The 16,077-nt window shown below is 45.8% G+C and overlaps 1 protein-coding gene across 1 annotated transcript in view; it reads left to right on the top strand.

The window, feature by feature from the left end:
• The window catches only part of HBP1 (HMG-box transcription factor 1), a 387,484-nt gene extending 373,884 nt beyond the window's left edge, over nt 1–13,600 (top strand). Inside the window, exon 12 of the mRNA XM_078680325.1 lies at nt 12,285–13,600. Within this exon, the coding sequence (XP_078536451.1) occupies nt 12,285–12,302 (18 nt within the window). The 3' untranslated portion in view covers nt 12,303–13,600. The remainder of the gene's footprint in view (nt 1–12,284) is intronic.
• The last annotated feature ends 2,477 nt before the right edge of the window (nt 13,601–16,077 follow it).

Raw genomic sequence — 16,077 nt, 5'->3', positions numbered from 1 at the left:
ACAGGTCAGGATGTAAAATTAGGGCGAGGGCCTACACGGTTTGTATGCTGATTCTCTGAAAAGTTTTGGAGACATTGGTCCATGTGCTGTCAAGCCAGACGTACAAACGGTGTCGTACTGCTTGTCATAGTCCCATCTATGCAGCACTTCCTTTTGTATAGCATCATCAGCCAATTAGTCATGGTTTGCGACCAATGCAGCATTTCGACTTTAAAAAACAAAATAAAACTCCGAGATCCTCCTTATTTTTTTTTCAGATTAAAAAAGGCAGACACTGCGCAGTACACATTTTTTTTTCTTTGCAACTGAAATCTGATCATGGAAATCATAAGCACTGATCCTGCAACTGAGCTCTCTCACGAAGGTGATGTAGTGGAAATCATTGGGCCAGTGCCGGATAAGGTCGTACTAGGTCGCTGCCGGGAGTACCTAATACAAACAAGGATTTGCAATGCAATAGGTCTCGCATTTACTCGAGTTTGAGCTATTAACATTGCAAATAACAATGCTTTTTATTTTTGTTTTTAAAACCTAAATAAAAGGCAGTGTCATTTACAATGCCAATAGCTTAAACTTGCGAGACCTATTACATTGCAAATGATAGTTCTGGTTGCCATTACTTCCCTTCTGCGTGTCTGTGAGTTCCAGGCACTAACCCTAGAAGAACCTTTCTTTCAAGTGCATTGGAACGAAGTCGTCCTACGCACCAACACTAAATTCCTTCCTAAGATGAACGCCAGAATGCGGGTGTACTCGTCTTGAACTAGACATTGAAATTGAACGGAACTACACAGATATTACCTGATATGGCCAATAGCGGACTCAGTTGGTTATCGTGGATTGGGGAGTGTTAACTCTTGTGTCATAACGCACCATTACTCTTGGATCTTAGCCGGGTGCATATTCTCTGTCCCAGGTAAAGCTCTGCATGATCTGATGCAGCCCTGAGGTAGTCATGGGGTGAATTGTCCCAGTGATGAAACGCATGTTGGCTGGCTGAGTGTATTAAAAAACTAAAGAACCTGTACTACCACTGTTTCACTTATTTAAAAGAGCTGTAAATTTGAAGCCGAAGCAGTGTACATATGAATTTTGTAAGCTTGCCACCCGAAGATCAGTGTAGGCCTTTGTTAAGCATCATAGACGAGTCCTGAAATCAAGCAATGCATCTTCTCACTGTGGAAACAGTCATGGTTTCTCTGGGGGAATAGCTCCCATGGCATAATGGCAGATTTCCTCAATGATTCATATATCCTGAGATTCCCCATTTCATTGAGGTACGAACTCTAAGGGAACCTCTGCCTCAAAAAGAAAGACTTGACCTCCCGAAACCTGGCTCAAAGGACTTAAAGTTCCTGTAGGGAAGATCCCAGCCAAAAAGAGAACCTTTATTTCAGATCTTCCACTACATGGAAGTGGCGAGGAACCACCCAGGCCAGATATCAGGTGAGAGGAATCCACACAGACCTGAAAATAAGCCATTTAGTAGAGCAGTCTCCAGAAACACCCGCAGAAAGAAACATTCTTCAGGGTCAGTCCCAAAAGGAGTGTAAATGGACCATTGGCGAGCCATTTCAGTTCAGATGTGAAACTACCCAATCCCAAAGCAGACTAAGTAAGTAGTTGTACATTCACTCACTAATAATTAGTTTGTCTCACTCGCCCTCGGACTCTCTCATACAGATTCAGAGGCTGAGGAGAAAGTGGAACAGGAGGATCAAACGGAGTGAAGAGCACAATGAATCTTGTATCAAGTTTTTTTTTCTTCTGCACACGAGGTAGATTTGAATGCTCAGCCGATTGAAGCACTGCATCCGGATGAGCACTCCTTCTACAAAACATTATTCAGAGGGCAGTCTTTCGTCCTGGTTTTGCCCCAGAGTGAAGAGGATTTTCTGTTAGAAAAGAAAAATCAACATATTCCCATGTTATAGACTGTGATAAAATAGACTTTGGAGAATTTAAAAACCCCGTCCAAAACAGACCCAAATCTGGAAGAATTGAGAGAAAAGTCAACTCATTGTAATTGAATCTGCAGTTCACAAATGTCCAAGGACTCCTCCAATACTAGAAAAGCATCTTCCTGCTGTTTCTGGACCACTCTAAGACCAGTATGGGCTGATTTAGATTGGTATCTTTTTATTTTTTTTATTGCAGAGTTTTATATAGCGCTTGACCTGAAATGGGTAGCCGAGCGCGTTACATAGCACCAGTTGCATTACATGAGGACACATTCATTTTTGTTAGGCACAGGGAGATTAAGTGATTTGCCCAGAATCACAGGATGTTCAGCGTCATTGCTGAGACTCCGTTCCCCAGATTCGAGGTTGACCGCCCTAGCAGTTAGGGCTACTCCTTAGTACTGTGAAGTCTCCCATTACCAGAGAAGATGGCCACAACACAGGAAAATGGGAGGCATGGGTTTTTCTGAAGTGGACACCGAGCTTCGCAAAGGATCTGGGCTGGCTACTTCCCACCACAGGCAATCTGGACATACTGACTCCAGGTTTCAACATGGGTATTGGCTGCTAAGCACAAGAGAGCCCACCACCTTGTGCAGCACACTTACCAGCACCCCTAGTCCAACAACACGCATGCATATAGTCTCAGATTGTCAACAAAAGTACAAAGCCTAAAGGAGAACCAGTGAGCTCCAGTAAATTTAAAAACATAGACCCTCGTACAACTGCAGGCCAGTGAAGGAGGTAAACTATGGAGCATGGGGTCTCCCAATTGGCGAAAGGGGCGAGGGGTGGAGTGTAGGGAGGGATGGGAAGAGATGAGTGAGGGGAAACAAACTCAAGGACGCGTATCCGATTCCAATGTCTCTAGTTTACGATCTGCACCACCGTCGTCTTCCTGGTCAGGATGCCACTGCTCGTGTCAAGTGGGCCGTCTGCATAGGCGCGTTGGGGGCAGTGAATCTTAGCACACTGAGCTAGGCCTTTAGGAGTTCATCAGAGAGTTCATCGCCCTTGCTTTTGTGTCAGACAGGGGTCCTGCACCAGCCCTGTGAGGGACAAGCAGGGGTCACCCCCACTCTCCCACTACTCTTGATGAGTTATTACACATGAGGCAGTAATCGAGTTGGATGTGTGACGTCAGCACTGGGTCAAAATAGGGCACCATCACAACCCCCGGAGACCAAAAGTGCATGTGGTGCACCGATGCTGCTGCAGGACTCTGCTAGTTTTCCGCTTTTGTCAAAAGGGATGTTGCTGTTACGTCAGTGGGTGGGTATGGGTCTGTAGGAGGGGCCCCCCCATGCAGTCATACAGTGCAGGCAGGTGGGCCCCTTTTAATCTCTGTGAGGGACTCTCTCACTGCTTGGGTCATCCACTAGTTGCCTCTGTTGAGTTATGAAGAGTACGATGATCACTGTTTCAGTGCCCTTAGCCCAGGATTCTTGTCCGTCCCAGTCAGGGTGTTTGGGCAGACCTCCGGGATCCAGGTGATCCGCAGTCAGTGGTTGGTGCCTTGCACCTCCCGCTGTGCAGCCCTGCCGCTTACCCTGGCATTTTCCAGCCCTCCAACTTCTGTTGAGGGTGACCCAGGCAGATTCCAATGTGGCCACTGAGGCCAGGTGCTGCTGAAGGACCGCAGGTTTCTGTAATTTAGGATGACCCCCCCGTGCACCCTTCTTGCTAAAAAAAACAGTCTGTGATGGGTACCCTTGGGTACAGCACTGGGCGAACAGAGGGCCATTGCGCAGAGGGTAGACTACTTCTGGGCCTTCCGCCGTGGGCTCCGTCAGTGGGGGGGATATTTGCAGATTGATTTTGAACCCATGTACCCTGCTAAATGGCCCCATCTCAGTCAGCAGGGCTGATAATGTACAGTGGGAGTCAGAAATGGTCAAGATGTTAATGTTCGCGTAGAGTGCAGTTTTATGCTCTTGATTATCCAGGGTAATGGTCGAAATCGCCGAACTCCGCCTAACGTGGTTGGCCAGGGGCTTCATGTAGAGCACAAACACGAGTGGGGACAGCGGGCAGCCCTGCCTGTTGCCCCAGGCTATACTAAAGGGGCCTGAAAGGATACCGTTTGGTCGGACTGGAGCGGTAAGATGGATGTAGCCGCTGTTAATCATCATAGCAGGCAAGGGCTGAAACCCATCCCCTCAAAGACTGCCCGCAAGAACCTCCAGTGTACCCGATCAAAGGCCTTCTCCATATCGGTGGAAAGGAGGAAGGCTGGGGTGCGGACTCATGAAGCCATATGTATGAGGTGAAGGATCAGTTTTGTGTTGCAGGTGCACCCTCTTTTGGGGATGAACCCAGACTGATCAGGTTCCACCAGCCCCGGAATTCACTCCTAAAGTTGTCTGGCCAGTATGCCAGTGAAGATTTTGATGTCTATATTGAGTAGGGAGATGGGTTGGTAGAAGGCCCAGAAAGCAAGGTCGTTACCTTGTTTTGGGATGACTGTTATTACCTCCTCTGACTCCTGAGTTGCTAAAGGAGTAAAAGAGTATCATGAGGAGTGGCGCCAAAATTGGGCAGAATATTTTATAGAAAGCTGGGATGAACCCGTCACTTCGGGGGACTTTGTGGGTCTGTAGTTTAGCTATGGTAGAAGTGACTTTGTCGATCCTTATTTACGCCTCTAAGGCATCCGTATCTCCGGGAGATAGGCAAGCCATCTGTGAGCCAAATATATATAGCCCCATCTCGTCTTGGTCTGCCGTATACAGGTCTGCATTGTATTTCTCAAATGCATGGGATATGCCGTCAAACAACAGGGTCCCGACACTCCCAGATGTGACGATACACAACACCCTTTCCCTCTGCTGCTTAGTTTACAACTTACACACCAAGATGCGCCCGATTTTATTGCCACCCCCATAGCATACTCTGCCCTGTCATAGTCCAATGCTATTTCTGTTTCTACACCAGCTTCCTTTGCCACCACACCCTGCACGCCCCTGACAGTTTTTTTTTAGTGTCCTCCAGGGCTTTCAAATGCTCCTCCAGGTGGATATCTCAGCTCTCTTTATTGAAGCAAGCTGATATTGCGATAAAGGAGCCCCTAATCACCCCTTTCAAAGCATCCCATAGCAGGGGCAGGCGGTATCCACATTGTCATCATGTTGAAGGTCTTGTTGAATGGTGCGCAGAATCTGTCTTCCATCAAGTGTAGGAGATAGTCGTTGAGTCTCTGCGACCACCACTTGGTGGATGAGGGAGCGTGAGGATGATGTGTAGGGGTGAGTAGCCTGACACAGTGGAAACCCCAATTTCTGCCTGCATTGCAGCCTGTTGGAGATGGTAGGAAGCCAGAAAGTAGTCTAGCCAGTCGTTAGTCTCCCTGGATGCAGAGATGAAGAAATAATCCCTTGTCTTTGGGTGTATTGTTTTCCAGATGTCCAAAAGCCCCATGTCCGTCAACCACCGGACCCAGTCGGGGGGGGGGGGGTGATTTAGAGGGGGCCGTCGTACTGGTGCGCTTTCTAGACCGACCTATCCTTCTTGCCATCAAGCACTAGGTTGAAGTCTCCATCTAAGAGGATGTTCCCATTGTGGGTAGAAACCCCCATGGAGATGTCTTTGCGGATTAATTCCGCTTGTGAGCCATTGGCGGCATATACTGTTGCCAGCTTGAAGGAGCAGGATGCCTTGGCAATCTGGCGAGCAAGCAGCCTATTCTGTATCTCTGTAGGTGGCTGTTGTACTTGCCTGCAAAATGTTATAACAAGGAAGATGGCGACCCCCTGCCCTCTTGTTGAGGCCCGAAAAGAAGTGTTGTCTTTGGAAGGATTTGGACTTCTTCCTTCCCTAGTCCTGTTTCACAATGTGTCCTGTAGGCAGCAGACGTCGATGTTAGTCTTTAGCATTTTCAGGGCAGCAGTGCATTGCGCCGGCGTTGAGGCCCTTGATGTTGAAACTGATGATTTTAATCATTTAATAAAATGACTGTATGTGGGGGTTTAGCTGCGAATGTTCTCGCCCGGGGTGGAGGGGCACGCTCTTCCCCTTAGAATAAACGTACAGTGTCTGGAGTGAAAGATGATATCTGACCTGGTGGCCGGTCATTCATGGGAATCTGGTCGTGATGTCCCGCCTGCTCTGGCCCTCAAAAGTGAGTAGTTGCTAGGCTAGCCTGTCCTGGCCCATGTTGTCAGTGGCCTATGGGTGTTTAGCAGCCGTCTGGTTCCTCTCAGATTTGGGGAGTTAATGCACAAGAGGCTTAGGTCTCTTCAGTGCATGCACCCTGAGCAGACGGGGCAAAATGGTGGGTTTGTATTTCGTGCAGCAGGGCTGTTCCCGGTGACTCTCCTTTGATGTTGACTTACGGGAGGACTTTTTTGAGGGGCTTCTAGTCCAGCGGCCCCGGTGGACAGTGGGGGCATCTCCCCCTCCTTTGATATTGGGGAGTGGTTGTCTGGTGCAATTTGTAGGCCAAGGAGGGCTTGGACCTCCAACAGGGTGCAGATGGAGTGTGTTTTGTTTTTTTGGAAGGTGAGCGGAAAGGATGCCACCATTTATATCAGATGCTTTGTCGTGGAGGTAGGATGTGACTGGGCGCAGCAGTTGCAGTATTTGCAGGGTGGCTGGAGACTGGTCCTGATAAAGCCAGATCTTCACTCTATCGGAAGTGAGGAATCCTGCCGCCTACGCCATAATGGCCTATTTTTGTTGGAAGTAATGGACACAAGTTAAAATGTCTGGGGCAGAGCCCGCCGGTTTTGCCAGCCTCCAAGTGTAGTTGGTGCTGTCCAATTTTACTTCCACCTCTACAAGGCCGGGAAGGAGCTGTTGAAACAAGCACACCATATACCCTTCAATGTCGATTCCTTCCATTCCATGTGGCACCCCTCGGATGCGGATATTTGAGCAGCGCAATCTGTTCTCCAAGTCCCCCAGGTGCAGCTGCAGGTCCAATATTTGCTCCTTGAGGTCTACCAGTTCCCAGCATAGGATAGCTCTTTCTCTCTGGCTTCTCCTGTGTCCTCAAGTGAGGACACTCGCTGTCCCAGTTCCGCCATGTCATGTTTGATAGGAGTACGGTCCGATTTCACCTCCTGTTGCAGTGTGTTGAGGTCTTCCCTGAGTTGTCTTAAAAGGCTCACCATGTATGCTCTAATGAATGGTCCCTCCAGGTCATCTGGGCCCCTAGCTTGGAGGTAGACTTCGCCTGGGCCGCCAACGGCAACATCCTTCGTAGCGTCTACTTTTTTTAGGGAGGCCTTAGATACAATGTCCTTGACAGCGCTGTATTTCTTGGATATGTTGCATTCGATAGTAGCTTACAACTAGGAAGTCCATTGATCCCTGGTTCTGCTGTGCCCCCCCCCCCAACTCCCCCTCCCTCACCTCTAGGTGCTTGAGCATTGTTATCCACAGCGGCCATGGCTGTCCCCACTGCCCATAATGCCACCAAAGTCAAGTAGTGGGGGACTGTCAGTGAGCAATTGGGCCACCCCCAACTTCACTACACCCAGGGAGATCAGTGGGAAGGCACTGGCTCTGAGGCTGCCAGTCTTCTATCGGGAAGCTGTTGGTCCCCCCTTCGTACAGTTTGTTGCGCAGCTCAGCGGGTTCTCTCTGCAGCCGCCCCTTCAGTAGGTCTTGTCTGCTGCTGGTCCAGCCACACAGCACTAACGTGGCCCACCCTGGCCACCAAGGAGTCAGGGCTACTGCTTTCGACCTCCCGCAGCACTGGGACCTCTTGCCGGAGATTCCGCCAAGGTGGACATGAGACCAGAGCGTGCCCAAGGTGAGCCATCTGGCCTGTTCACCACTTCAGCAGACCATCAACAGGCACCCTGCCTTTATTTTGTCACTCAAACCTCTGTTTATAGAGAGAAGACTGGGTATTTCCCAACTTAACAGATCGAACCAAAGATTCCCCACACAATTACATTAGACATAAGGTTCAATAGTAATCTGTCTTTTAGCACTAGGAAACCATTCTGTTTTTGGTTGATTCTCTGACCCAGAAAGTGCTAGAGCCTTCAGGGTTTCCTTGGGACACAATTGGTTAACAACTTTACTCGCACAGGACAAGCTCCAGTAACTTCGGACTGTCCTATGACCTACGGAATAAACCACGCATTTGGATTTACTGTATGTGTTAATATCACATTTACAGCCACTACATATTCAAACCTTGTAGGGATCCAGCCAGCTACTATTGGCACAAGCTTATCAGAGAGCAAAAAGAAATATGCCATTTCTGAAATTTTTCCCTTGGACTAGGCATTTTTATGGGCTCTGACAGCAAGTCAAATCATCAAACTGGTGTGGATGATCGCAACATGCATAGTATTGGTTCCAAGTGTACTCGCGGTCAGATATTGTAAACCTAAAGTTATGAAACTGTTGGGAATGATCGCAGTGGTTCCAAGTGCATGTTTACAAATGCTCTCTGCATGAGTGCCCAATGTCCCATTGTTCTCAGTGAGTCAGTGCCTAGGAGGATCTTATATCAGTGCTAATCAGATTTACAACCCAACCCTCAGTGGAGGAAGAATCGCAATCTCACTGTGCAAATTCTCGTCACAACAAAAGACCAAAGATCTTATCTGTGTCCAATACCCAACCAGTAAATACTGATCTTGTTGTTGCATTATAACAATAGGTTTCAGAGTTTGGCACCCATATATTGAGTATCACACAGTATTACACTGGATTTCTACTATTACGAGGTGTGAGAACTCAGAATGTTGTAGTTTTTCCCTGCACAAGAAATTTGCCATTGTTTGCTTAGGCTTTACATTCATAAAAACACAAATGTCTGCTGCACATCTGTCCTTTAGCTCTGAGTGGTCGGGTATGTTGTGAATGCATTCAAGCTACGGTTGCAGGAATAGTGGTACAACCTTATCCTCCAACTTCAAGCAGGGAAGTAACTGCTTGCTGCCAGGTTCCAGGGAGACCCACTACATTGGGACAATGCTGGGTCTGAGTTGCACAAGTGGGACTCGGACCAAGCAGTGGTGGACAACCTATTTGACCTTGGAGCATCCGGAGCAATCAACCACTTTATGACAAGTCGAAATGGCAAATGCCCTGTCTTCACCTCCAGATGTATGGAATCTGGATCACTGGAAGACACATTCTGTGGACTGGAAAAGATACTCCTGGAGAGTAGGTGCCAACATGGTCCGGGTGGCACAAAACTGAAGACACTTGATTTGGTTCCCCAAGCTGCGCTGCGTTTTTTAGTGTATCCCAACTTCCAGCACCCAACGGTCTTCCTAGCGGGGATGCGGTAAGGTTTTACTTCACAGCCCAATCTCTAGGCTTAGGTGCCAACTATGATTAGATTAATTTACTTGCGTCAATTTTTATGGAGTGATAAGCGTGCCAGAATTGCATATAAACATCTTCGAAAACCATCCGTTTTTGGTTCATGTTTTCGTCCAGATTGGAACTTGTAACAAATTGCCTTTTTATCATCTCAAGGTGCTCTTTGGTTATATATTGAACGAGAGCTGTGTACACCTCTTTCTACCCCTTCCTTTTTAACTGCTTCGAAGCTGGTGCTACCCCATTCAAGCTGTATTATTTCAGACACAATTAGTGCTCTTAAATATATCGATAAAAATGTTTCCAAACCCATTCATAAAACGAGATGGTCTTCATTATGGTATAATCCTAAAATTGTTACTGATATTAATCCTGTTACGATGTCTCCCTGGACTAATAGAGGTCTGACGTTGGTCAAACATCTTTGATTCCAATCATGATCCTCTTCCCTTTTCCTCTTCAGCCAGCACATATATCCTTAATAATATGGATTTCTATTCCTTTTTAATATTATTTTATAATTGTGCAATTCCACTTCTGTCTATGTGGTCTTGTTCAGGTCCTACTGCCTAGAAAGTATACAAGTTTTTATCTGCGCCACCTCCCTCTCAGGATACTATTACAAAGATAAATGGTTGCATCATTTTGATGGTGATATTTTCAAACATATCTCACAAGAGTCATGGCAATTAATTGGGAAGATTTCATTACAAAATAAGATTGCTCCTTCTCTTATGTAATCTAAATTCTTTTCTATGAATCTCCTGCATTGGACCCCTGCTCGCTTATACAAGATGAAACTAAGGGACAATGATCTTTGTTGGAATTGCAATTTGGTCTCAGGCACTCACCAACATATGTTTTTTGAATGCTCGTTACTACATTCCTTTTGGGATTTGATTCAGAAACATCTATCACTAATTTTTGATATTCCAGTGGAGCTCTCGTTACCTATGATTTTATTGGGACCGTGGGCTGCATGCACTGCTCTCCCCTTGGATGATACGTATATGCAGTTGTTAGATCTCCTTATATCCATTGCTGTTAAAATTATTTTAACCGAGTGAAAATCCTTTAACCTGTTGGCTGCGGGTGTTATTCACCTGCTGTGCGGGGGGGGGGCGCGCACAGCGCCCCGGTGCTCATGACGAGCTCAGCTCGTCATGAGCCACGGTGCTCGTGTGCTCATGACGAGCTGAGCTCGTCATGGCCACACCCGTTTCCTTAGAATGCTCAGCACAGCAGGGGAATTATCCCCGCGTGTGAGTGTTCTAACGGCCATGACGAGCTCAGCTCGTCATGAGCATGGGAGGGGTTAATCTCCTGTCCTATCATACGTGGTGGGCCTGGGTATCGTTTCTTCGTGGGGCTCATACTTCTGTTGAAGAGAAGCATTGTACTCCTTCCATCTCTAATACTATTTGGAGGTCTTTAAGTATATGAAACTGTCCTCTCAATGGTTGGTAGGCCAATATCCTTTTGTCTCTACTTCCTAATTTATTTTTTCCACTGCAGCGGGTATCCCCATTTATCATTTATTTATCTATTTATTTATCTAGCTTTAAATCTATCATTGTATTTATCTATATATCGTCCCCTCTTTCTTCCTGCTTTCCCTGTTCTTCCTTCTTTCTATCCTTTCTTTCTCTCTTCTTTTTCTCATTGATAATTTTAGGATTATGTGCAATACAACTAATTTTTTGCTATCATTCTGGTATGAAATACTCTTTACATATTATTCTTTGATTTAGTACTATTTGTGATTTCATTATTTTTCTGACATTAATTCTATATTAGTGTATATATTCTCTTAAATGTTTTAATTACTTATTGATTACTTTGCCCCGATATATTGCATTCTATTATAATTATATGAACACTTACTTTTTAAAATAATATAGATATTGAAAGAAAAAAAAAGTGCCATCCTATGATTTGGCCTTTTCCAGTACTGCATAGAGCTGTCGACTATCTCCATTCTTGATTGAAAGTGAAAAAATCTCTGCATATGGTTCACTGAATGGTGTCTTCTGTGTACACGCTCAAGGATTATTGCTATACTTGCTTGACTTAGCTAAGTTGGGTCTACAGAATCCCAACATACATGTGTGCAGTTTGTGCAACAACCTGTGATCCAAGACTTTATCAAACGATTTCAGGACTACATAATTCTGCTACTCATTACATTATCCTACTACAATGTGTACTGTTATTATTATGTAGTGTTATTTACCTTTCTCAACATAAAACCAATAAAATATAGTTTAAAAAAAAAAAAGCTTGCTCAAGGGATTGGTGCACATATTGTTGTTCAGGAGGCCGTGCCAAGGCAGAAACTCGAAGCAGTGCTGCCGCGCCTCTGATGACCATGAATTCAAGCTTCTCACAAGGAAGACAGCCTTCCATGTGGGTGACACTACAAGGAGGGTGCGGGAGGAGGGAGTAGGTGTTCTTCAGAGAACCTTGTATCATATTTTAACGCAACAAGGTATAGCCCACCCCATGTTCTTGCTGAAGATGGACAGATGCCTAGGTACATAGTAGTTGGTATTCTGTTAATCTAGCATCTGAATCTAAAAAAAAGAAGATAGTGCTCGAGAAGAACACGTTACTTGGCTTCAAAGGTGGTTTCCAGCATTGGTATCTCTCATAGATTTAGAGGCGCCCCTCCTGGCCTTCTCAGTCAGTTGTCTCATTTGTTTGACTGTTGGTGTTGCGTATTCACAAAAGGTGTGCTGCAGAATCTCAGGAAGGCAGGGGCTACAGGAAAGTATTACTTCAACCAATATGAGTAAATGTCATCCAACTCCATAAAAGCGAGACGGCAGGGTTTTCTGTGAGACATACATGTACATTTTACTAGAGTATTCCCAACCTATCCTGGCAGAATAATGAAATGGCATCTGGATCCACACACTATGCTAACGCGGGCAGATCCAATTTTACAGGTAAATAACTTATTCTTACCAACAAGTGACTTTTCCGTTCTCTTGTACGAGGTAAAAACGTATATTTCTGTTTTTATATCCGCAGGGATCGCAACAGCATTAAATGGAATGGTCACTTCCATAAGTCTGTATTTTACTCTCTTCGATGACACTTGATGGAGGAGACACTTCGATAAACTCTCGTCAGGCTCTCACCATACATTTTGAATTTGCTGACCAGGAACCTTACAGCAACAGCATAAAATGCACTCGTATGGAGGAGTTTTCTTTCCACAGTAGAACATTAAGCTTCAACTATCAACATTTAAAACCAAATTGCCTTATTATTCTTCCAGACTTCTTACACGTGTCAGGTAATATAGCTTGAAAGTGGTAGCCTGTCGTGCTTATGTAAGAGGAGTGTATACATGTTTCATTTTAAAAATAAACATATAAACAAGGGTGTTGAAAACCGTAACTTCTGATTCTATAGTGACTTTTGTAGCTTGTTATATATTGCACAGACTCATTTAACTGACGCTGTAAGGTGGGGTTCAGCAGCTGACCCACAGATGCCACGCAATAGACTGAAGGCCTCCGCACCAAGGGGCTACTAACGATAATCTGCGGTCGCTTGCGTTTGATGCTTTCAGATCATCCCGCTCCTAGTCACCTTTATCACTATTCTTTGGGCCGTGTGCCTGCTACCCTTGGTTTCAATGGGAAATTAAGCTCCGTGCCCTTTTCAACCTCATGATAGCCATGTGGTATCCTTGGCAGAGAGAAGCTTCTTGATTCGAGGCTATATGTTCCACTTCTTTTATGAAAAGACGGAAACAAATTAACAAAAATATCAAAATATACTTTGCACACTTAAATTGAAGGTGTAGTTAATGGTTCATTTCGTGTATAAAATGTAAGATGTAGCTTGGGATTTGTCTACTTTATGTTGTGATGTATCAGTTACTCTGCCACGTATTTTACAGATATATTTTATTTTTGACATAGACATCTTTATGTTGGGGCGTAATTTGCACTTCCTCTTGGTGCAACACTTGCACTTTACATTTTCTTGCAACGATATTTTAAAATTAAAACAGATGCATTAGCTTTACAGCTGCTTGACTGCGGACCTCTACAATCATAGCTTTGTTATTTAACAACTAATGTTCATGCTGTAAATTAATTTCAGTTCATGCCTCAAGTCCACATAATGTTGCCGATACAATTTTGCACATTATATTCTTGTATATTATTGAAAATAAATTTTTAAAATATATTGTGTATTTTGTAAATGAAAACGTATGGAATAATAGAAATACGAGCTGTGTCATTGTTTTAACTTGTAGAAATGATAGGTATGGGACACATCTGGTTTTGCTGGATGGCCCTAAATAATAAATAAAAACTCTGACAGTGCAATGTCTGTGTTTTTCTTCTCTGATTCTTTTTTGTTCCTTTTTTGTGAAATGCAATAGACTGTGCAGCTTTAGTACTGTTGGACCTGTTGTGAGTCTTCAATACTATGTCCCATACAGCATTTATGCTGCAATACCGGGGCAAAGGCATTACAATGGCTCTCTTCTTTCCTCTCACACTGCAATCTGTCTCACCTGTTTATAGATCTTTCCTTAGAATTGTGACCTTTGGGGTGCCTCCCTTAGCTCCGCCCTGTTCAGTCTGTATGTGATACCCTTTGACAGCAGCAGCGGCGATGAATCCACAAAGGTGCAGGAGTGTCGCCCTCCCTGCCAGCGTAGCAAACATGAAAAATAAAACGGTAATAGCATGGTTTTATCACAGTTTTATTTTTCAGAGCAGCCGGCCAGTCTAGGCTAAGTTTTAGGGTGGGACCAGCACTGCTGACTGGCAGCAGGGGAAGAGGAATGATGCACACCTAAAGTGCGTGTGTCACTTTGGCTGGCTGTTTTGCGACGGCCAGCCTGACAAGCGCACTTTAAGCCTTTGCACCTGTGCGGTCTTGGACAGTTGGGTGGAAAGCAGGCACAGGTCTCCAGTGCCTATGGGAGTGCTGAGCCAGCCTGCTCCACCAATCCTGGCGCTGCTGGCTTGCTGGTTATCAGCATGAGAGCAGCTTCTGGATTGGTTATGGGAGTTGGCTCAGAGACCACACACTGCCAAACTGCGGGAGCAGATTCGTTTAATACATTTTTTTAAATTGAATTTAATGTAATGTTAAATTTATTTCACACACTGCCAGGCAGCATGAGAAATTTGTGCTGCCTTCAGCCTCAACTCCAGAGCTCCTAATCGTGGTCCGTTCTAAATATATAAACACTGTTTAGAACAGACCAGGATTGAGAGCTTTAGGGTTGTACCCAACTAATAAGATCTTTCCTTTTCTCCCGAAGGACACTCACTATCCAATTCTCCAGGCATTCATGGGGTTGTGACTAGATTATTCAAATGTTCTCGCTCTCTCTCTCGCTGGTTCAAAACATAACAGCTCAGCTGCTGCTTAAATTACATGTTCGAGGCATATGAGCTGCAGATTACACACTGTGCATAGATGGCCACCTAGTGTTGGGCCCGGATGTTTTCAGTTTGTTTTTGTTGTAGAAAAGTCTTTGGAAGTTACAGGACAAGTAACTCCACCTTTGGATCATACTGCGCATGGGCATCGGGCTCAATCTCCAGATTGTTTTTTTCCGCCACTCGGCTGGGATGTGTTTCCAGCGCTCCGTGTTGGAACCGATTCCTTCGACGCGCAATCCTCACCAGCTTCCAGAATTTAGTTTCGAACGTGTTTTCAGTCGACGCTACTCTTCAACATCGAAGATTTTGATTCCGGTCTTTGACGACGGCCTTCGGGCCTAACTAGGCCTCGACTCCAGCTCATGGAAAGGACGCCATTTAAAAAGTGTCCTCAATGTGGGTCGAAGTTTCCCCACACCGACCTTCATGAGGTGTGTAACCTTTGCCTCTCCCCGGACCACGAGGCCAGAGACTGTTCCGCTTGTGCCTCCTTCCGCTCCAAGAAGACTATCCGGGACCGAAGAGCTAGGAGAACAATGGCTCGATCTTCAGCTCCGATTCCAGACGACATCTTCGCAGAGGGCGTCGACGTCCCAGAACAACATGGCGTCGACAGCAACTCCGAGGCAGAAGATTCTGAAGTCGAGGACATCACTCCAGCACAGCGGGTCGTAAGTAAGACTGTCGACCCCGAACCTTCCTCGACACATCCAAAGAAGGCTCCGGTCAAGCCCTCGGGCTCGGGTGCACACCGAGACACTGCTTCTACTGCCCCACCTTCAGGCCCGGCTAAGAAGCTAGCTAAGCCTTCCGGCGACTCTATCTCGAGTCGGCCTCCCCACGGTGCCGGCGCACACCTACCGGCACCAAAACAATCTGCGCCTAAGCATACCGCTAGTTCCCCGGCACCGAAACCCAGGTCGGAACCAAGCAAACATGCATCGGATCAAAAAGACCACCGGAACCGAAAAAACCATTGGATCCGAAAAATGCACCGGAACCGAAAAAACCATCGGAGTCGAAAAAGACTCCTGCTTCTCCTGTTAAAGACATTGCCTTAAAAAACAAAAGAAGCTACTTCGGTGCCGAAACCTCCCTCCGCACCAAAAGATCAGCCTCCTGCAGAGGACTTATTTCACACACACCCTGCACAAAAGACTCTGGTTAAGATCCAATCACTGGTCGATTAACTCCAAGTTAAAAAAACGACCACTGGATACACCTGCAACGGCTCCTCATCCAAAAAAGGGCATGGCTACCTCTCCTCTAAGAGTTCCTTCCCCTTCTCCTCCACCTATGCCATCACCACCTGTGCCCCAACCACAACATTCCCCTACATCCTCTATCATACCAGATGATGACAACAGGGATGATAGCTCTGATGATATAGGTGGTAATGCAGA

Source organism: Lissotriton helveticus, chromosome 1_1 (genome assembly GCF_964261635.1).
Source record: "Lissotriton helveticus chromosome 1_1, aLisHel1.1, whole genome shotgun sequence".
In the NCBI taxonomy this organism is placed as follows: Eukaryota; Metazoa; Chordata; class Amphibia; order Caudata; family Salamandridae; genus Lissotriton; species Lissotriton helveticus.
The sequence above is the reverse complement of the archived record's forward strand: the minus strand, read 5'-3'. Positions and strand labels throughout refer to the sequence as shown.